The sequence below is a fragment of the Bos indicus genome, chromosome 19 (assembly GCF_029378745.1).
Source record: "Bos indicus isolate NIAB-ARS_2022 breed Sahiwal x Tharparkar chromosome 19, NIAB-ARS_B.indTharparkar_mat_pri_1.0, whole genome shotgun sequence".
Taxonomy (NCBI): Eukaryota; Metazoa; Chordata; class Mammalia; order Artiodactyla; family Bovidae; genus Bos; species Bos indicus.
In genome coordinates, this window is record NC_091778.1 from 12,345,172 (window position 1) to 12,369,017 (window position 23,846).

Genomic DNA, 23,846 nt, shown 5'->3' on the forward strand with positions numbered 1-23,846 from the left:
TACCACGTGGACATTGGCATGCTGAGATACTCTGTTCTCCTGTCCTTTCTTTTTTTTCCCTTATCTTACCAATATAGTTATGAGATTTGGTAAAAAAAAAAAAAAAAAAAGTACCTATTGTTTCTATTATTATAATTTTATACATATTTAGTGAGTCATACAGCATGTAGGATTACGTTCCATTTCCTCTATATAATTTTGTTTTTCCCAGTGTTAATGTGATTACCTCTTTTTTCCCTTAATTACCTATGTCAAGGGTTGGTAAACTACCTCCTCACAGGGAAGATATAGCCTGCCCCCTGTTTTTGTAAATTTCATTGTAACACAGCCTTGTTCCTTCATTTTTGGATTACTTTATGCCTGCTTTCACACTCCAGCAGAGTTGAATAGTTGTGATAAGAGACTGATGATCCCACAATGCCTAAAATATTTCTCTGGCTTTTTACAGATAGTTTGCTGATCCCCAACCTGTATACTTACTGGTAATTCGCCCCTAGGCCATCTACAGGAAGTATAAGTCTCCCCTTTACCTTTAAGGAGTTTGTGTAATCTTTTAATTTCTTCTCACTCTCTCTCAGTATCCCTATTTGAACCCTTCATTGTTCGGTTCTGTTTTGGACTTGTTGTTTTATTAGGCCTGTTTCATAGTAGTCATCTTGGGAATTTGCTTTGCCTTTTTGTCTGTGTTGGGTCACTTACTTCCTGGATTTCATGTTTTGTTTTTTTGTCTTACTGTTTTGGTAATGCCCATCTACCTGTAGTTTCCTGAGAAGAGAATACATAAGAAGTAATATTTTTGAGATCCTGGATGTCTGAATTATCTCTTTTTCTACTCTTAAGACTTCTGGGCACTAAAATGCTGATTGGAAGTTCTGTATGTGTAAATAGCTATGAAGCAAGCTGCAGGCTTTAGTAAGGTGATTGGACTGGGACTTGGCCATTTTTATTTAGAACTGTGCTGTTATAGTAGCCACCAGTCAATTGTAGCTATTTAAATTTCAGTAAATTGAAAAAATAAAAATTCATTTCCTCCGTTGTCTAAACCACATTTCGAATACTGTTACGAGTGCTGGTTATTGTATTGCATAAGTTCTTTTGGATGATATTGCTTACACCAGAGCCTTTACACTTAAAATAATGCCTTAGCATCACTATAGAAATCAGTTAAGGGTGTTTTTATTTTTGTTTTTTTTGGAGGGGTTGGGCAGTAACTGAAAGACTACTTTAAACTTCACTCGTAAAGCTTTGTCTTTTTCATACACCTGTGGCTTTTACACAGTCCCTTCAACTCCATCTTATTTAAATAGAAGCACCACAAGATTTAAGGTGGCTTATTAAGTAGCCGTTTTGTATAGCTTTGGGATATCCTTTGGTTGGGTTCCTCAATACCTTTGAAAACTTAACTTCTACGGAAGCTATTATGTTTTCTCAGGACTCAATTCTTTTCTTCTTGTCTTCTAAGATGGCACTGTCTAATAGAAATACAATATGAGTCACATATGTATTTTAAAATCTTGCAGTAGGCACATTAAAGAAAGTTTTTTAAAAAGTGAAATTGATTTTCATATATTTAACCCAATATATCTAAAATATTTCAGTATGTAATTGCATATGCAAATGATATTAATGAGGTAGTTTACTTTTTTAAAACTAGGTCTTTGAAATCTAATTTGCGTTTCATTCTTTAGAGTACATCTCAATGGGATCTGTCCACATTTACAAGTGCTTGATAGTCATGTGTATATTGGTTTGCATCAGTGGTGATGAACCCTCTTGGAATTGTATGCTAAATTGGGATTGTACTTGAGACTCAAAAATAGGGGAACTTCGAACTTCTGTCAAGATGTCCTTTATTTGCTAAGTTGGGCCTGGTTACTGTCTTATTTTTCCTCCTCTTAGCTTAGTCTATCATTAATGTCCATCATCAAGATTATTCTGAAGTCCTCAGTGATGATATAATAGTACTTAAGACCTAATGAAATCTCTCTGTGATGTTTGAGTCATTAGGATTTGCATGGTCAGTTTTCCCCATTCTCATGCTTTCTAGAAACATTTTTGAGAAAAATTCAGGGCTAGGAAAGACTTTTTTCTCTCTTTTTTCCTTCCCATTAAGCTTTTCTTACTGTCATTTCTTACTGTGATTCTTAGAGATTCATACAAATCTGTCCTTTTGAACTGTTGATTTTAGATTTGAATGATAATAGAGAAATTTTGTTTTTCTGAAGGGAATGAGAAACCTTTGCATAAGCATAACTGACCAGGCCGTGTTTGAAATTAGGGCTTAATAGGTGTTAAATCAGTTTTCAAAACAGACCTGTTAGTCCAGTTTTACAGTTGTTAAATCTGAAGAATAGGGAGGTTAAGGAACTTCTTGGAATTCATACATCTTGCAGGTATTGGAGCTGGATTATAGGGCATGAAAAAATATGAGACAGAGTGTGCCCTGTAGATCGCTGTATCTCCTGTACCTACGTGTTATTATTTTATTTATTTTTTATTATTTAAAAAAATCTTTTAGCTGTGTCACACAACATTGTGGGATCTTAGTTCCCTGACCAGAGATTGAACCCACATCACGTGATCTGCATTAGCCCACCAGGGAGGTCTTAACCTACATCTTTTTAAAGTTATAGAAAATAGTAAAACAGAAGACTTAAAAATATTAGGGAGATGCTATATTCGCTGAGCACTTGAAGTTGTAAACCAAAATAATGTCATTGCTTTCTGAATATTCTTTATAATGTAAGTAATGTGTTCACTAAGTGAGCTGAAGTATATAAAATTTACAGATAAAGGTGTTATATTTTGGATTTTAATATATATCTATTGTTCATTGAGATATGTATGGTAAGGATATTTGATATTGAAATTGTACCTATAAATTTAAGGAATTTAAAGAATCACTTTGAGGGCTACAGAAATATAGATTAATGCAGTGGTCTGGTCCAAACTTGTCTGGATATGGAATCACCTTGAGAGAATAAAAACATAATCTGTGTATTAACCTGAGAATGTGGTGTAGGGTTTGGAATTTATAAAAGATCTCTGTGTGATTCTAATGAAAGATAGGTTTGAAAACTATTTGATCAATGAAATAAAAATCTTGAATTAGGATGACTAGGATTCTTTTTTTGTGTGTGTGGTATAATATAAACAACACAAGTTACCATTTTAGCCATTTTTTAAGGTTATGGTACAGTAACATTAATTACATTCATACTGTTGCGCAGCCATCACACTATCTCCAGAAATTTTTCATCATTCCAGGTGGAAAATTTGCCCATTGATTAATGACTCCCTATTTTCTCCCCCTCACAGCCCCAGGTAACTACCATTCTACTTATTGTCTCTATGACTTTGACTGTTCAAGATACCTTACATAAGTGAAATCAAAAGGTATTTGTCCTTTAGTGTCTGGCTTATTTCACTTAGCACCATGTTCTCAAGGTTCTTATCCAAGTTGTAGCATGCACTTCCATTTCTCTTTAGAAAAATATTTACATATTTCTTTATTTGACTGTTCTGGGTCTTAGTTGCAGCATTCGGGATCTTTAGTTGCAGCATGTGGCTTGTTGGATCTAGTTCCCAAACCAGGGATTGAACCTAGGCCCTGAATTGGGAGTGTGGAGTCAGCCACTGGACCATCAGGGAAGTCCCCATTTCTTTTTAAGACTGAGTAACTTTCCGTTGTATTTTTATACCACATCTTGTTTATCTACTCATCTGTCAGTTGACATTTGGGTTGTTTCTACTTTTTGTCTGTTGTGAATAATGCTGCTATAAATATTAGTATACAAATATCTATTCAAGTCCTTGCTTTCAGTTCTTTTGGAAACATACAAGAAGTAGATTTGCTAGGGCATACAGTAATTCTATTTTAATTTATTTTTTGAGGAATCGCTAAAGTCTTTTCCACTGTGGCTGCCCCATTTTATATTCCAGCGAGCAGTGTAGGAGGATTGCAGTTTCTACACATCTTCACCAACACTTCATTTTTTAAAAAATAGCAGCCATCCTTATGGATGTGAAGTAGTTATCTCATTGTCATTTTAATTTGCATTTTCTAAATGACTAATGATGTTGAACATCTTTTCACTTGTTGGGTGGCTGTGTATCTTCTTAAATGTCTGTTAAAATCCTTTGCCCATTTTTAATTGATTGTTAGGATGACTAGAGCTTTAAGTCAACACTCCCTTTAAATAGGTTTATGATTTTAAGACAAGTCAGTTAACTTCTTTGTGTCTTGAATTCCCTACCAGCAAAATGGGATATCATCTTTCTATACCTGCCTAACAGAAGTGCTAAGAATACAGCACTTCCTAAAGCAGTATACTTACCTGTTACAGTATTAGAACAGCTGACTTTAATCTATAAGCATATTTTCCATTTATGTCTTAGAAATAAATAATCTTTTGTTTAATTTCAGTACTTAACATTTTTCTACAACAGATTATCTGTCCAGGTTTCATCTGTAAAATTATGCCTTATTCTTAACTTTTTGCTTTGGTTGTTATAGTAAAAGCTCCTGGAGAGCAGTTTTATTCTCCATAATACTTTATGGTACTTAACAGTGCCTTGGATTCTTATTGTAGTTGCACATATTTGTTTTAACTCCACTTTTCTCAGTGCTGAGTACTAAAAATGAAGTGGTGTTGTAAAATGATCTCTCTCCTCGAAAGACAAGCCATTGCAAATTTAGTATGGTGGTATTACCTAACATTCACTTTGGCCTATAATATTTTCTGACTAGATTACCTTTAATATAGGTATACCTTGGAGATAATTGCTTCCCTGGTAGCTCAGCTGGTAAAGAACCCGCCTGCAAAGCAGGAGACCCTGGTTCCTTTCCTGGATTGGGAAGATGAAGATCTCTGGAGAAGGAATAGGCTACCCACTCCACTATTGCTAGGCTTCCCTGGTGGCTCAGATGGCAAAGAATCCTGGGTTGATCCTTGGATTGAGAAGATCCCCTGGAGGAGGGCATGGCAACCCATGCCAGTATTCTTGCCTGGAGAATCCCCATGGACAGAGGAGCCTGGTAGGGGTCCATGGGGTCGCCAAGAGTCGGACACGACTAAGCTCAGCACAGCACATAAACCTTAGAGTCATTTTGTCAGTATCTGCAAAATAACTGCTCAATTTTTATTGTGATTGTGTTGAATCTTATTATTCTATAGCACCACAGTAAAGCACACATCATAATAAATTGGGTCACAGGGAATTATTTGGTTTCCAGTGCGTATAAAAGTTACGTTTACACTAACTGTAGTCTATTAAGTATACAGTAGCAATATTTGTAGAAAACAGTGTACGTAACTTACTTTATTACTAAAAAATGCTAACTATTCTCTGTACCTTCAGCAAGTCATAATCTTTTTGCAATAGTAACATCAAAGATCACTTACCACAGATCACCATACCAAGTATAATAATTATGAAAAAGTTTGAAATGTGAAAATTACCAAAATGTGACACACAGACATGAAGTGAATATACGCTGTTGAGAAAATGGTGCCAGCAGACTTGCTCAGTGCCAGGTTGTCACACACCTTCGATTTGTAAAGCCCTCAGTTGTCTGTGAAGCACAGGAAAGCAAGGTGTACTTGTGTAAGAATTTGAGAAAATTTATCCCATATTTAGAATTTTTAGTTGTTTTCCTCCTATACATGCACAAACTTGGTTTATTTTAAACCATTTTCTATTACAACTAGATCAGTGTGTATAGGAAACATAGCAGTATATGGTGTGATGTTTTTCCTAAAATAGGCAACTGGAATTGAGAGCTTGCTGTTTAGTAGGGTAGTACAGAGAGTAGGAATGGAGAGTTTATTTTCTTTTAATATTTTATGTATGAAATGAAACAGTTGAAAGCTGTAGTTTTAACTATAGTTCACTGATTAAATATGAGGATATAAAATACAGGTCTCCAAGCCTCTTTGTCTTTTAAAGATAAAGACTATGAACTTCCCTGGTGGTCCACTGGTTAAGAATCTACCTTGCAATGCAGAGGACACAGGTTTGAACTCTGGTCTGAAAGATTCCGCATGCCACGGAGCAACTGAGCCTGTGCCCCACAACTACTGAGCCCCATGTGCTACAACTAAGGATCCCAAATGATGTCAACGAAGATCCTGCGTGCTGCAACCAAGACCCCAGGCAGCCAAATGAACATTAAAACTAAGGAACAGTGGACTGTTCTAGGTTGTTGCTTAAACTTGCAGACGTTCTTGAAAGTGTTTGCAATTTAGCTTTTGGAATCTGCTGTGGAATTATTGACGAAGCACACAGCATTCGTGATGGTTTCTATAGCATACTTACCTTAAACTTAATCAAATTGCAGTTTACCTATGTGTAGATTATTATTACTTGAGTCACTTCCTTAGTAAATGTTTCCCTTGACATAGAGAATTTTTAGTTATTCCCCTTTAAATTCTTAGTTTTTTGTCGGCAAAATTTATCTTTTAATGTTTTCTGAAAAAACTGTATAGAGTTATAATGTTAAAAACTATATATATATTCATTCTAACTAGTTTAATATGAAATTTTCTTAATTTTTTTTTAACCACATCTTTTATCCACTCTTTGGAGAGAGATGCTTTGAAAGTTGATTTCTGCTTGTTTTATGTCAGTACATATAATTGGGGTCCCAGATGGCTCAGTGGTAAAGAATCCACCTGCCATTCAGGACAGGCAAGTTTGATCCCTGGGTTGGAAAGATCCCTTGGTGAAGGAAATGCAACCCAAACCAGTATTCTTGCCTGGGAAATCCCACAGACAGAGGAACCTGGAGGGCTACAGTCCACAGCATTGCAAAAGAGTCAGACGTGACTTAGTACTTAAACAACAAGCAATGTATAATGGGCATAACCTTCTCTGAACACTGTTGGCTTGCTAAGATAAAAATACCTAGAAAAAATATTTAGAAATGATGTTATGTATATATACTTTCTGTACCCCTTAACAGTTATAGAATAATTTTGTCAGAAAAGAGGTCACTAGAAAGAAAAGTGTAAATATGGCTTTGTAAGCATTCCCACATCTAGTAATGGGATTGGTTGCGTATATTTGTTTACTTTAGATACATTCTTTGAGGAAAATGTATGGCGGCTTGTGAGTAATTTTTAAAAAAAACCTAATGTTCCCTGAAGAAGGACATGGCTACCCACCCCAGTATTCTTGCCTGGAGAATCCCATGGACAGGAATCTGGTGGGCTACAATCCCTGGGGTCACAAAGGATTCAGTTCAATTCAGTTCAGTCGCTCAGTCGTGTCCGACTCTTTGCGACCTCATGAATTGCAGCATGCCATGCCTCCCTGTCCATCACCAACTCCCGGAGTTCACCCAGACTCGTGTCCATTAAGTCAGTGATGCCATCCAGCCATCTCATCCTCTGTCGTCCGCTTCTCCTCCTGCCCCCAATCCCTCCCAGCATCAGAGTCTTTTCCAATGAGTCAACTCTTTGCATGAGGTGGCCAAAGTACTGGAGTTTCAGCTTTAGCATCATTCCTTCCAAAGAAATCCCAGGGCTGATCTCCTTCAGAATGGACTGGTTGGATCTCCTTGCAGTCCAAGGGACTCTCAAGAGTCTTCTTCAACACCACAGTTCAAAAGCATCAGTTCTTCGGCGCTCAGCTTTCTTCACAGTCCAACTCTCACATCCATACATGACCACTGGAAAAACCATAGCCTTGACTAGACAGACCTTTGTTGGTAAAGTAATATCTCTGCTTTTGAATATGCTATCTAAGTTGGTCATAACTTTACTTCCAAGGAGTAAGCGTCTTTTAATTTCATGGCTGCAGTCACCATCTGCAGTGATTTTGGAGCCCAGAAAGATAATGTCTGACACTGTTTCCACTATTTCCCCATCTATTTCCCATGAAGTGATGGGACCAGATGCCATGATCTTCATTTTCTGAATGTTGAGCTTTAAGCCAACTTTCTCACTCTGCACTTTCACTTTCATCAAGAGGCTTTTTAGTTCCTCTTCACTTTGTGCTGTAAGGTGGTGTCATCTGCATATCTTATTAGGTTATTGATATTTCTCCTGGCAATCTTGATTCCAGCTTGTGCTTCTTCCAGCCCAGCATTTCTCATGATGTACTCTGCGTGTAAGTAAAATAAGCAGGGTGACAATATACAGCCTTGATGTACTCCTTTTCCTATTTGGAACCAGTCTGTTGTTCCATGTCCAGTTCTAACTGTTGCTTCCTGACCTGCATGTAGGTTTCTCAAGAGGCAGGTCAGGTGCTCTGGTATTCCCATCTCTTTCAGAATTTTTTATAGTTTATTGTGATCCATACAGTCAAAGGCTTTGGCATAGTCAGTAAAGCAGAAATAGATGTTTTTCTGGAACTCTCTAGTTGGCAATTTGATCTCTGGTTCCTCTGCCTTTTCTAAAACCAGCTTGAACATCTGGAAGTTCACGGTTCACGTTTTGCTGAAGCCTGGCTTGGAGAACTCTGAGCATTACTTGACTAGCGTGTGAGATGAGTGCAGTTGTGCGGTAGTTTGAGGATTGGACATGACTAAAGCAAATGAGCATGCACACATGCACAAGCGCATACCCCAGCTGTACAAGAATGGGCGTAATTCTTACTGAAATGCTTTTTGCTTTCACAGCATCCATTCTTCTCAATGTCTTCTTCTGACACTCAGGCTGTTCTTTCTTGGTCCCGATTGTGAGTGTCTTCTATTATACTAAAGCTGCAGGTTTTAGAGCTCCCTAGGGCCAGTTCCCTCTGTTTCTCAACATTCCCTCTCTAGGTGATCACATTCATTCACAAAGATGTAAATACCATCCACCCTGATAATCCCCAGATTTATACTATAAACCCAAACCTCCACCACATCATAAAAGTTACTTTGTCCAAAAACTGATTTCTTGATCTTTACCCCAAACCTGCTCCTTCTCTAGACATCTGTATGCTGTACCCTGAGGCTCATGTCATCAGATACTGCTTTAATTGTAGGGACCTCCTGGTTCCCGTATGTAATCCATCACCAAATTCCCAAACACATTGTAGATGTGCCCACTTCTGTCCATTTCTACTGTCACTACCCTAGTCCAAGTGACCATTGTCTCTCACCTGGGCTATTATTGCTCTAGGTCCTGGTGGCTCAGTGGTCAAGAATCTGTTTGCCAATGCAGGAGACGCAAGAGAGACAGTTTCAACCCCTGGGTTGGGAAGATCCCTTAGAGGAGGAAATGGCAACCCACTCCATTATTCTTGCCAGGAAAATTCTGTGGACAGAAGAGCCTCAAGGGTTACAGTACATGGCGTTGCAAGGTGTCGGACTTAACGATTGAGCGTGTACACATGCACACATATCCTGTGGATTCTCTTCTCTAATAGCTGGTGAGATGTCCCAAGTAAAAACAAAAAAAATCAGATACTATCATTCCTCTGATTAAAAATCCTTCAATAATTTCCCCTTGCACTTTAGAACAAAATTCAAACTGCCTCGTTCTGTATATTCTGACCTGCTTGTTCCTCTTCCATCTTAATCCCAGTTTTTTGCTCCTGTCTATACTCCAGTTGATACTGATCTTCAGTTCTTCAAGTAAGCCAAAATCCTTCCTGCCCCAGGGCTTTTGGACCTGCTGGTTGCTCTATCTGGAATGTTTTCCTCTACTTCTTGCCCTGTAAACTGATTCATCTTTCAAATTTCAGCACAAAGATCACTCTTCCTAAACCGCCTTCCATCCAAATTAAATTAGTTCCCTCTAGTGAGTTCTCTCTCAACATCCTTTTCTTTTGTATCATTCATTACAGTCTTTTAAGTAAATAAATACGTATATGTACGAACGCATGTATAGGTATGTGTGTTTATGTGTGTGCACATAAAATGCCTGCCTCTTCCATTAGGTTGTGAAATTCATGAAGACAGGGACTCTTTCTATCTTGGTCACCTCTGCGTAGCCTACACTTTGCATGGTGTCTAACACATAATGTGTGCTTTATTAAATATTTGCTGAACTAATTAGTGAAAGTCTGCTTTTCCACCAATACTCTGTTTCTGAAAGCAACCCTTCTAAGAGTTCTTTTATCTTTCCAGATATGAAAACATATGATTAAAGAGAAAAGAGTTCCAACATGATCGCATTTTAGTATGTTTTCCTAGTACAAATTTTTACATTTGAATTAAATCTAATAAAAATAGCTTTAGAAAGATAATTAAAGAGAAGTAGGGGCTGCTGTCTATGGGGTCGCACAGAGTTGGACACGACTGAAGCGACTTGGCCGCAGCAGCAGCAGGGCCTAGATAATAATTAAAAGATAGTAAGAAAAAAAAGTTGAGATTTGACAATAACAAAGTACGTGTTACATAGAAAGAAGCCATTACCATGTAGAACTTCAACACAGTAAATTTTGCTGAGCATTTATTATACACCAGGTCATGTGGCTCATGTCCGTAATGATTTGCCAGCACCTTTTTATCACTTTGTTCTATTTCTAATTTATTTTTTAATTGAAGGATAATTGTTTTACAGATATCAGTAAGTTTTAAAAGGAAGGTGGTAAAGATTTCTTTAGTAAAACTGTTAAAAAGTGGTTAATTGTGTTACAAAGAAATACTTTATTTAGGAGTAGGAAAAATACTTATGTTATTTCACAAAGGTGTTGAATTTTTAACAAGTTGATTTTAGTAGTCCCGCTTTCAGAAGAAGAAATGCACATTTTGCTCAGTCCTTATTTATAGCAATGGTAGTTAATTAAAAAATCCAAAATTATTTTTTAGCAAGCCAGTAGTTTCGCATTTATTCAAGTTAGCCTTGTCTCCATAGGCACAGAGGACCTGAATTGTCATTCTAATGTATTTTTTTAATTGAAGTATATTCGAATTGTGCTTCAATTCATTGCATTAAAAAAATCTGTTTAAAAAAAAAATCCCAGTGTTTCAGCTGGTATTAAGAGTAGTGTTTGGTATTAACAAGAGGGTCTGAGATTTTACACACTTTTTTTTTTTTTAATTATGCTGGGTCTTTTTTGTGGCACAAGGGCTTCTCTCGTTGTAGCACAGGGACTCTCAAGTTGCAGTGCGCAGGGTTAGTTGCCCTGTGGCATGTGGGATTTATTTCCCCAGCCAGGGATTGAACCCTCATTCCCTGTATTGGAAAACAGATTCTTAACCACTGGACTATCAGGGAAGTTCCTGAGATTCACGCTCTTGATTTGGTATTTTCTTGAGCTGTGTTATAACATAGTCCACACTATTGCTTTGTTGGGAAACTTATTTTCCAGCCCTGCAGTAAGTTCACTTAGGCATGTTTTCTGCATTCCAGATTATTTCAGGCAACAGTTCTGTGAAGTATTCATGTATTATATTAACATAGGTTCCCATTTTCCTGACTGTTTTTCAGTGTTTGTATTCTTTGCTACCAATTCTCTGATCCCAAAATGAATGCCACATGTTTAGGTTTTTCTTATGGTAGTGCCTCACCTTTGGTGCCAGTTTTTATATCAGGTATGGCTGTGTAATAAACCACCCCAAAACACAGGGATTTAAAACAGTTACGTATTCTCACTAGTGTACCTGCAGGTCAGCTAGGAGTTAGTCAATCTAGTCACTGTAAACTGTAGTATGAGTAGAGGTGTATTTTGTATGATTCTCATCCCTCTTTCGACCAGTGAACCAGTCAAGGCATATTCTTGTGATGACAGAAGCACCAGAGGACAAGCTAAATTATATGTGAAATATATAAGTATTCTTCAACCTTCTGCTTGGCCAAAGCAAGTCACAAAGCGAGCCTGATTCAAGGGTTGGAGAAGTATATTTCACCTCTAATAGGAATAACTACAAAGTCTGGATAAAGGGAGGAATGAACAAAACATTACAGAGCTACAGTAATCAAAACAGTATGGTACTGGCATAAAGACAAACATGTAAACCAATGGGAGAGAATAGAAAGTTCAGAGATAAATTCTTGTGTATATGTTCAAATGACCTTTGACAAGTGTGCCAGGACCACTCAGTGGGGAAAGGACATTCTCTTCAAAAAACGGTGTTGGGAAAACAAGTATTCACATGTAAAAGAATGAACTTGGACCCTTATCTTATACTATATACAAAAAATAACTTAAAATTAATTAAAAACCTAAATGTAAGACCTAAAACTATAAAGCTCCTAGAAAAAAAATATTGGAAAAGCCTCATGTCACTGGATTTGGCAGTGATTTTATGGTTATGGCACAAAAACATAGGCAACAAAAGCAAAAATAGACAAATGGGACTATATCCAACCTAAATTTTTTTTTGCATTATGGATTGGAGAGAATATTTGCAATCATGTATCTGCTAAGGTGTTAATAGCCAGCATTATAAAGATTGGAAGGACTGATGCTGAACCTGAAACTCCAATACTTTGGCCACCTCATGCAAAGAGTTGACTCACTGGAAAAGACCCTGATGCTGGGAGGGATGGCAGAGGATGAGATGGCTGGATGGCATCACTGACTCGATGGACATGAGTTTGGGTGAACTTCGGGAGTTGGTGATGGACAGGGAGGCCTGGCATGCTGCGATTCATGGGGTCGCAAAGAATCAGACACGACTGAGCAACTGAACTGAACTACAACTCTACAAAATATCAAATAACCCAATTAAAAAATGGGAAAAATACTTCAATAGATATTTCTTCAAAGACTACATATAAATGGTCAATAAGCATAAGACAAGATGTTCAGGACTTCCCTGGTGATCCAGAGGCCGCCTGCCAATGCAGAGGGCACGGTTCTATCCCTGCTCTGAGAGGAATCCATGCTGTGAGGCAGCTGAGCCCGTGAGTTGCAACTACTGAAGTCTGCACGCTTAGAGTCTGTGCTCCGTAACAAGAGAAGCCACCGCAATAAAAAGCATGCACCACAACTAGAGAGTAGCCTTCTTTTGTGAAACTAGAAAAAACCCATGTGCAGCAACAAAGACCCAGCACAGCCAAAAATATAATAAATAAATCTTAAAAAAAAAGTTACTCAGTATCACTAATCGCAGAAATACAAATAAAAACGTGAAAGTCATTCAGTTGTGTCCGACTCTTTGTGATCCCATGGACTGTAGTCCATGGAATTCTCCAGGCCAGAATATTGGATTGGGTAGCCTTTCTCTTCTCCAGGGTATCTTCCCAACCTAGGGATCGAACCCAGGTCTCCCACATTGCAGGTGGATTCTTTACAAGCTGAGCCACAAGAAAAGCCCAAAAACATATTAGGTGGCTACTATTGAAATAAAGAATAGCAGATGTTACTAAGGATAGAGAAATTGGAACCCTTATGCATGATTAGTGAGATTGTAAAATAGTATAGTCACTGTGGAAAATGTTACGGGATTGCTCCAAAAATTGAAAACAAAATACCATATGATCCATCAGACCTTCTTCGGAGTGTGTATCCAGAATAATTGAAAGCAGGATTTTGAAGACATTTTGCACATCCATGTTCATAGCAGCAGCATTCTTAATAGCCAAGGGGTAGAACCAACACGAATATCCATTGATGGATGATGGCTAAGCAAAATGTGTTATAAACATACAGTGAGTTATTGTTCATCCTTTAAAAGGGAAGAAATCCTGTCATGTGCTACACTATGGATGAACCTTGTGGACATTATGCTAAGTGAAAGAAGCCAGTCACAAAAAGGCAAATATTGTATGATTCTCCTTATGTGAGGTATCTAAACAAAGGGGTAATTCTTGGTGGATTAAGTGATCTTGGTCTAGAGAGTTTAGTGCAAGGGTCAGATTGTGGAAGATCTAAAGTGCTGTGCTAAGGTTTTAGGGGTTTTTTGACTTAGTCCTGAAGGCATTGGAAAACTATTGATTTTGAGCCTCCCAGTTGCATGATTAGAATTAATTTTTAGATCGCTGGCAGTGTTGTAAAGAAAGGTAAATTAGAGATTTTAACAACTACTCAGACCTTAAAAGGACAACAAAAAAATTATCTAAGAACTGGAATCAGTAGGAATTAGTGATGGATTAGTTGAAGGTAGGAAGTTTGGAGAAATTGAAAAATTGGAGATGATATCTTGCTTGCACAACTCTGCAGATTTGATAAGAAAAGGAGAATGGTTAGGGGAAAAAAAAGATGAAATATGGATTTTATTCTACAGTATTTAGTACTATGTGTCAAGGACCTGTTCTATCAATACAGGGATACAACATTATATGAAGGAAACATATTCCTTCTCCAGCAGAGCTTACATTCTTGGTGACTATAAGAAATAAACTGTGTAATAAGTTAGATTTTGATTATTTCTTAAGCCAAAACAAATCCCAGAAGAACAATTTAAAGGAGGGTGATCAGTGAAGACCTCACTTAAAAGGTGTTTAAAAATCTGAGAAAGGTTGGTGAAGGTGAGTATAGCTATCTAGAGTGTTCCAGATGGAATAACAGTAGGTACAAAGGCCTGATGTGTTTAAGAAACAGCAGAGGGGTCAATTGAGGGAAAAGGGGGAAGTATTAGAGAACAATAAGTAAGAAATGAAATTGGAGAAATAAGAGTTATGGGGGGGATAGGCTGATAAAAGGTATCATAGGACGTAATAACTTTTATGGCGTTACCCAAGTGTGATTCTTTTTCCCTTAGGAATTATATATATATAATGTATGTATATAAGTTTATTTTCATGATTTAGGTCTTGTTAAGACAGTCTTTTAGTATCCTGTGCATAATTTTTGTTGTATCACTTAGCATAGCTGTAATTAAATGATTGAGATTAACATAGTGTCATGTGGTTTGCTACAAAACACTTTTTTAATAAAAGGAGTAACACTTGTCTTCACTTGGTTGTTTAATATAGAGTGCGTTTATGTCTTAATATAAGCAAATATCTATAGTCTTTGTAATTACCCAACCATAGTTATTCCAAAGGACTTAGGTTTTTTAATCAGAAGAAATGAGCTTAATTTGTTTTTAAATAATATAAATAATTTTATTTCCTGTAGTTATCACTTAAATCTCAATACAGCTAAAGCAAAAAAATAATTGGGTAAATGCATTGTGATATCTTGGATTTGATTCTGGAACAGAAAAAGGATATTAGTGGAAAACTCTGGTGAACAAATAAAAAACTGGAGTTTGTTGTAGTAATGTGCCAGTGTTAATTGCTTGTTTGACCAATGAAGCATGGCTATGTAAGACGTTAAGGAAAACTGAGTGAAGGGTATATGGGGACTTCCTATGTTTGTAACTTTTCTGTAAATTCAAAATTATCCTGAAAATAATTTAACAACAAAAGCTACTGGGATGGGGAAAATACAGTAATTACTTTTACTGTAACTTAATTTATTATACCCTTGTCTAGTCCAGAAAAAATTCAAGGGGTTTATAGATGTATACAATAGATTTCAAGCTTATTAATGGTTATAGCTTAAAGAATTCGTTCTTTAAGATGATTCTTAGGATAAGTGTTTGGAGAAGGAATAAGGTGAGTAAATTCTTCTTGGTGTATAATCTCATTCTCTTCTGGGCCACTCGACTTTTCTAAATTTTACCTTATGGATATATCTACTTTCCTCTTGGGAACTTTCATTTTCCAATCTGTATACCCAGTCATATCTAAATTTCCTAAGATGGTCTATCTTGCTTGTAACTTTGATTCTAGAATACCTTCAATTATAACACTCATCATTGCTTTAAAATATTCATTGGGGAGGGGGAGGGCAGCACATTAGCTGCTTGATTAATTGCATTCAGCCCAGTTTCAGAAATAATATGAGAAAATATGTTTGCATTTATTTTTTAATAAGGGAGAAATAAAAATTAGATCATTTTTAATTCTGTTGTATGCATAGATTTTTTTCATCAACATAACCTTTTTTTCCTTAAAAAAAAAATTGAAACTATACTAAACTGTACTATTACCTTTCCCATCAAACGCACTCCCCCTCCTTTATTTATTTTAGTGGCTATATTATCATTATGTGTGGGTGTACCTAACTTGTTTAACTGGTTCCTTTCTTTGCAGCTTTTCCTATTATAAACAGTGCTGTGAAGAACATTTCTTATAGCTAAATCTTTGCTTATATCTGTGATTTCATTTTTTTCCCTTTAGGTGATAAGGTAGAATTTTTGGGTTAAAGAGAATGTGCATTTTTGTGGTGTAACTTCTTAAAAAAGAAAAGCAAACTGACTTTGTTTTTGGCTATAAATCATTATTAAAATACTATTTTTTCTTCTTTATTAGTGAACACTTGTCCTGCTCTTTCACCTTTTTCTTGCATGGAGACAGCAATGTTTGTACCAGTGTGGAAATTAATCAACATCAACCTGTATACCTTCTTAGTGAAGAACATATCACCCTTGCTCAACAGTCTAATAGCCCATTTCAAGGTAGATTATTTTATGGGTATAGTTCCTTGATTTTTTTATTGTTGTTTCAAGAAAAAAAGCTTATTGGTAGAGATTAATGAGATTTCCCCCAGTCTTTAGCCTAATGGTGATTCTAATGTAGTTTACTTCTTTCCTGTTAGAGTACTACGTCAATTAAATAAATTTTTAATGCAAATATTATTTTTAAAAGTTCTTGTACATGAATGTTAGCATATTTTAAAGTGTTCTTTTAAATAGGCTATAGATGGTATACATGTTATATATATTCAAGGTTATCTTTTGTATCAGTTCACATAAGCCATGTTTAATGTAGGTACATAGGACTTTTGATATAATTCATACCATGAAAGTGGTTGAACTCTAGAGGAAATAATTTTGTAAGATTGATGATTAAAAAAAAAGTATTTGTTTGCAAGGACTGTGAGTTCTTACAAGTGTGTTCTTTGTAAGACAGTGTGTTCTTGTTTTAGTTCTAAGCTTCCTATTTGCTCTTTTAAAATTTATATGGCAGTATATAATAAGGACTTATATGTTGTTTTTCCTTAAATTGCTTTTTCTTAGTGGAAAGTCAAGAGAAATAGAAGGATATACGAATATTCACAGTTTATGTTGAAACTATCCATCTGAGATTTTTGGGTAGACAGAATCTTAAGTTTTATAATAAACTCGGGGTTATACTTTATCTTCACTTAATGAAGTACAGTAAATTCATTTTCTCTGGAATTGATCATTATGGGTTTCCTTTTCTTTGTTTGAATTGCGTAATTATTTGCCATACTATTCAGTGTCATCTTATTTGGTATAATTGTCTTCAGTTACTTACTTAATGTCTGTTTTGGGTTTCTAGTTATCTTAAGCCCATTTGGACTAAATGGCACTCTCACAGGACAGGCATTCAAGATGTCCGATTCAGCTACAAAAAAATTGATTGGTGAATGGAAACAGTTCTATCCTATCTCATCTTGTTTGAAGGAGATGTCTGAAGAAAAACAGGAAGATATGGATTGGGAAGATGATTCTTTAGCTGCAGTAGAAGTTCTTGTTGGTACGGATTCTGAGTATTAATCCTAAGTGGGAAATGTGTGACTATATGTATTAGTTAGCTTTTGCTGAATGATATAACTCTTTAATATCTTAGTGGCTTTTAATATCAAACATTTGGTTTTGCTTTCTTGTATCTTTTCATTCTGCAACCTAGGTTCAAGGAATATCCAGTATCTGGGACATAATATTCTTAAAAGAACAGAGGAATAATAGGAACTGAGCCTAACTATATTAAGTATATTTAATCTTCTGCTAGGATATGACATATGTGGCATGTGCTTACATTCCATTAGGTAAAAACTAGTATATGGCCAAGTCAGTCATTGGGGAAGGGAACTATAACCCACCTAGAGGGAAGCATGCTAAAGGTGAGAAGAAAATAATTGTGAATGAAGAATATTTGGAGGTGAGAAAGTTGACAGCCTGTGTGATGCAGTATCTTAATGTTTGGTAAAACTGTCGCCTCTGATGACTTGAAAGGCAGAAAATGTATACCTAAAGACCTTGTGGCTGATTAGCTCTGTCCAGGTCAGCTCTGCTTAGGTACGCTGTATTACATGCATCTTCCTCTTCAGGGACCTAAGTTAACAAGGTAAACTATATTTGAGACATGCTAATATGAAGGCAGAGGACGTAAAGTAGGAGAGGCTGTAGTGATCCTGCAAGTGTATCTGAAGTTCTTGTTGGGTCGCGGCATTTGTCACCTGCATGTAGATTCCAGAGCAAGGTGCACATCCAACCTAACAATGAGTGCAGATGTATACTCCACCTTAGAGAGATGTGGGAAGTGTGGGGAATATATGGTTGAGCAGATAATTGGGATTAAAGTTTGCAGCATTGTATTTAATGAATTCATATGGTAATGTTATATGAAGATTACCTTCTTTGTTTTTTTAATCGAAGGAGTATCAGTATTCAGTTTCAGTAAATACATTATCAGAGTAGTTGTGTCAGAAACAGGAACAAAACACAATAACATATATTAGACTTTTCAGATAGAGATATATAAAGAAGAAAATAAAAAGGTCCATAATTCTAGTGCCAGTTACCTTTGTTAAAGTTTTAAAATAAATTTGATCAAATTTGCAAATACAGTTTTTTTAAGTAATGCACATTCATGGTTAGAAAATCCAAAAGTGAAACAAGAAAGCTGCTTTCTTCTAAGTCTCTCTCACGAAGGGTAACCACTACCACCAGCTTCTTGTGGTTTCTTTTCAGAAAAACATTTTACCAGAAAGAGTGTATATTTATAAAAATACACTAAATGTATTTTATATTTAATGTATTTTTATTTTAACAAATGTGATCATTTTGTATCTGCTTTTCCATTATTGCACTTTTGAGTGAAACAAATCCCATTACAAACCCAAAGGTAATTGATTTTCCTCTTTTCCCCCCCTTTTAGCTGGTGTCCGAATGATCTACCCAGCATGCTTTGTTCTAGTCCCTCAGTCAGACATTCCTACTCCTAGCTCTGTGGGATCCTCTCACTGTTCAGCTTCTTGCTTGGGTGTCCACCAAGTGCCTGCTTCCACAAGAGATCCTGCTATGTCTTCGGTTACTCTTACACCACCTACATCTCCTGAGGAAGTCCAAACAGGTGTTGTACTAATCTGTTTTATTAGCTCTAGTGGTAAATCTGTTCTCTTGAATATAATAAACACTTAAAAATAATTATTTTGAAATAATTTCACACTTACTGAAGTGTTTGCCAAGTACCTTACAAAAAGCTCTACTCATTCACATTCCCAAATTGTTAATATTTGCTCCATCACCCTCTCTCTATGCATATATTCCTTAACGTGGGTCGTTTTCTGAACCATTTGAGGACAAGCTGCAGACATAATGCCTCATTATGCCTAAGCACTAAGTCTGTTTCCCAAAATTAAGGACTCTCTTCTATATGACTAACATTTAATCTTCCAAGTCAGGAAATTAACATTAATATAATACTACCATCATTGCCCATCTCCTGTTCAAATTTTTTTGCTTTTTGTATTTTAAGTGAAGTGACCTGCTTTTTTTCCTCAAAATGTAAGTAGGCTTACCAGATGGCTGGAGCAAGTTGTATGAGGAATCAAAGAAACAGAAAACAAAGTAATACTCTTTTAAACCTGCCTTTATTCTCCTACAATCAATTTTTTTTTGTTTTCAGTTGATCCTCAGTCTGCCCAGAAGTGGATCAAATTTTCTTCAGTATCTGATGGCTTCAGCTCAGATAGTACTAGCCATCATGGTGGGAAGATACCCAGAAAATTAGCAAATCATGTGGTGGATAGAGTTTGGCAAGAATGTAATATGAACAGAGCACAGAACAAGTATGTATTTTCATCTTCAAGTTTAAAAATTGCATGTTGGTAGTTACTTGCAGATAAGAGATTTGAAAGTATAAGTGGTCATTCTTATGATTTTAATTCAAAAAAATTGATTTTAAAAAATTCAATTTTACAAAAATTTTTATGAATTCTAAAGAGTATATAATTTCAAATTTTAGGAGGAAGTATTCGGCTTCATCAGGTGGTCTGTGTGAAGAAGAGACAGCTGATAAAGTAGCATCCTGGGATTTTGTTGAAGCCACACAAAGAACAAATTGCAGCTGTTTGAGGTAAGTACTTTTTTTCCCCCAGTTGAATGATGTAAGTACATATATGTGTGTGATAGTTTCTTTCGCCATTGCATACTTATGCCCCACTTTGTTTGAGATAAAAATATATAAACACAGTGTCAGGATTTTTCCCAAAAGAAAAAAATTTGAGGAAAATAAAAATTCAGTAATATGGAGCTAATTATAGAAGTACATAAAAATGTATGTCATAGATTCTTACACAGTTACCAGAGTTGGACTGTGAAAGCTTGAATTCACAGCCTAAAAGAATTTTATACTGAATTATGGAATATATAGTATCTATAAGGTAAGAGTAACACAAGTCTCTTGAGAAAACTGTTCATAAATAGCACTGTGGTTGAGAAATTTCTCCCAAGGGTCCTCATAAAAAAGATGATGCATGATATACTAGATAAAATTTTTCTCAATTTTTTTTATAGTAAATTCAATATTGGGTTTTGTGCAGCAGTTTCTTATAGCATCCCTTTGGTCAAGCTGTAGGTGAAATGCTGAACTAAGATTCAGAAAATAATATTATACAAGGGACCAAAGCTGTAAAAATACAGGCTTTCTAATAGACTATATTGATTGAAAGCTCAGTGGAAGAATGAATGTACATGGAATTCTTTAGGGACTTGGATGAGGTTTGGTTATCAAGGGATGCAGATTGTATTGCCAAGAGTTTATTATTTTAGTCTACAGATTAAAGGCAGATCATATGCTTTTGCAGATGAGTAAACAAATAATGGCACTGACACCCCCTAATCAAGGACTTGTGAATAAATACGGTTTGTTTATTGGTTGGAACCTGTGTCTCCTGCACTGACCAGCCACCTCTTACTGTCATGGTTGTGAGCCAGAGGGAAGGAGGCATGCAGGTTAGGGTCAGGGTTTTTCTTATATTAGCTTTGAGTACAGTGACACCCCTTCAAGTGTTCTGGTGTGTTTTTGCATAGATTAAATTTATGTTTATATAGATTTCTTTGGGTTAAAGACTACATTTTAAAATATTTGTCAACCTCGTTAAAAACTTGCCTCTGTCCAGAATGGGGGGAGCTCTCACACTGTGTGTGACAATCAAAGAGCACAACAGAAAGAAGAAACACTCCTCTCCTTTCCAACAAGGGTGAGGCCAACGAAAAACCATGGACTCTGTTTACTATACCCGTCCCATCTTCGTTTATTCCTCTATCAAAGTGTTGGCCTTCCCTTGCCATACAGGGAACTCACTCTTTGCTAACCATGTTTGTAGACCCCATATTGCTGTTCTCTGCTTATCCTGAATAAGTCCATCTATGCTGGGGGTGGGATGGAGGTGGGCCATGTGCTCAGTCATGTCTGACTCTTTTGCAACCCCATGGACTGTAAGTCTGCCAGGTTCCTCTATGAAATTTTCCAGGCAAGAATACTAGACTGGGTTGCCATTTCCTCCTCCAGGGATTCTTCCTGACCCAGGGACGGTTGGAACCTGTGTCTCCTGCACTGCAGGTAGATTCTTTACCCACTGAGCCATCAGGGAAGCGCCAGGTTGGGAGTGCAGGTGGGGATGGGGGCGAACAACAAAAAAAAAATGCACCTGTGTTGTTGATAGATTGGATTAAAAATATAGATGGATTAGTTCCTGTTGAACAGTTTAAAATAGTTAAAAGCTGTACTCACCTTGGAGGGAAAAATCAAACTTAGTTTTGAAACATAGGGATTCAGTGCATTATTTTGTCTGAGACCAGGGGTTGGCAAACTGATCTGTTGGCCAAATCTGGCTCACGTGGTTGGTATGGCCTGTGAGCGGAAATGATTTCAGTTTTAAATATTTGAAAAAAAAAATAGAAAATATTTTGTGAAAGTTACGTGAAATTCAAATTTTTGTGTCCATAAATAAGAATTTATTGGGACAGAGCCACATCTGTTCATCCATGTACTAACTGTGGCTGCTTTTACAGAGTTGATTAGTTACAGGAGAGACTGTATAACTCCTAGAGCCTAAAATATTTACCGTCTGGTCCTTTACAGAAAAAGTTAGCTAATCCCTGGTTTAAGACCACTAGAATGCATAATGGAATTAGGCTTTTCTTTCCCTGTATTGGCATGTTTTGGTAGCAGCTCTTCTGTTTTAGTTTCTAACCTAGGCTTTGCTTTATTCTTTTTGAAAGATTTAGGTTTTAAGGCTATTTGCCTGGATTAGTTTTAGAGGAAGACACTCCAAGTTCACATTGGTAAACATAAGTGTTAATTCTTGGTCTCTAAGCTAAACTTTTATTTTTAAAGACATACTTTGTCTCAGATTTCCAGAAATTCCTCCAGAATACAGAGATTTCATATGGTGAAATTTGATATAATCTATGTATTTGACTAACTTTGGTAATTTTACCCATCTAGTAAATAGTGTTTCTAATCATTTACTTTTTTACTATTGCATTTTGTACTTTAGATTCCTGCTCTACCCCTGCCCCTCCCCCCGAATCTGGTTCTTTTTTACTTAAGTAAGGCTTGAAATGGACTTTGAGCCACCATATGTGTGAGTCCTCTCCTGCCATAGAATATCAGAAGTAGGGCATACACTGATAACTGACTGTGCCAGTCAACGAGCTTATTATCACATCTATCCGTATCTTTTCCCTGCCCTATTCTGTATTGCAGGGAATTACATTTTGTAGGCTTCCTTGCTTTCAACATGTTTTGTTGGTTTCCCCTCCCAACTTTATTGTGATATAATTGACAGTGATACTGTATGACTTTAAGATGTACAGCATGATGATTGATTAGGCTCACTTGTTTTTTGGAATTGACTAGTTGGAGGCACTAACAGAAGATTAGTTGTAATCTTAAGATTGGAAGAAACCAGGGTATTTCCCCACCCCTTTTTTGAGCCAGCTCCAGCAACAGCTGTGTCCCTTTATCAGCTGGTTCTTCCCTGGTCCCAGTTTCCATTAGGTAGTTCCTGCTGTGGTTCTAGCATCGTCCCAGGCTTTTGTGATCTGATGGGACTACATCATCTTATTGTCCTTTCAGTCATAGTAGTGATTGAAGCTCCCTGCTGTTACTACTTTCTCTGTTACCTCATTTTCCTGTGTTTTTTTTTTTTTTGTAAATGATTCTCTGTAGTAAGTTAACTCTGTGTAAAAGATAGGACTGGACCTTTCTCTTGGAAATTGATTTGAAAAAAAGTTGCATAGTTATATAAGCAGTTTGCATGAGTATATGTGATTTTTAAGAATTTAAATTATATAAATAGAGCTGAAGTACCTCTTGAGTGCTCTCTCTTTCCAAATCCTACTCTCTTCTCACTAGAAATAATTACTTGCCAGTTAAGTATTATTCTTTTGTGTGTGTGTGTGTGTGTGTGTGTGTGTGTGTGTAATTTTGTGTGTATATATGTTTTTCCTCCCAACACGGAAACATAATACCGAAGTATTTAGCAACTTATTTTTTCACTTAATGTGCCTGCAATCTCTTCATTCTAGTTACTTGTGACTCTGCCTTACTGTTTTAAAAAACTTCTTGATATTCTACTGAATATAGGTATCATAGTGTTTTTAATCATTCTAGGATTGATGGGCAAATAGGTTGTTTGCAAAAGTTTTTAGCTTGTGTTTAACTTTTTAAAAGTAAAATAACAATTTTGTGACTATCAATTACTTGCTAGGTCTTTTTTTTTTTTTTTTTTTTTTGGAAACACGCAGTGATAGATGATGTCCAAGGTTCAGGATACATTAGTGAACAGGGCTTCTCCTCTTATGAAGCCTGCATGCTAAGGGGAGGGGCAGATAATTAATTTGTTTTCAAAAAGAATTCTTAATCTAAAATTGATGAGTGATGAGTGCTAAGAAGGAAATAAAATTAGGTGGGTGATGTGATAGACAGTTGTGG

The 23,846-nt window shown here is 36.4% G+C and overlaps 1 protein-coding gene across 2 annotated transcripts in view; it reads left to right on the plus strand.

Annotated features, from left to right (window-relative positions):
- Positions 1–23,846, plus strand: part of MED13 (mediator complex subunit 13) — a 97,586-nt gene that overhangs the window by 12,535 nt on the left and 61,205 nt on the right. For both annotated transcript variants that reach the window (XM_070772593.1, XM_070772595.1), the window contains exons 4-8: positions 16,185–16,330; positions 17,178–17,375; positions 18,780–18,974; positions 19,530–19,692; positions 19,869–19,979. In XM_070772593.1, coding sequence (XP_070628694.1) covers positions 16,185–16,330; positions 17,178–17,375; positions 18,780–18,974; positions 19,530–19,692; positions 19,869–19,979 — 813 coding nt within the window. The remainder of the gene's footprint in view (positions 1–16,184; positions 16,331–17,177; positions 17,376–18,779; positions 18,975–19,529; positions 19,693–19,868; positions 19,980–23,846) is intronic.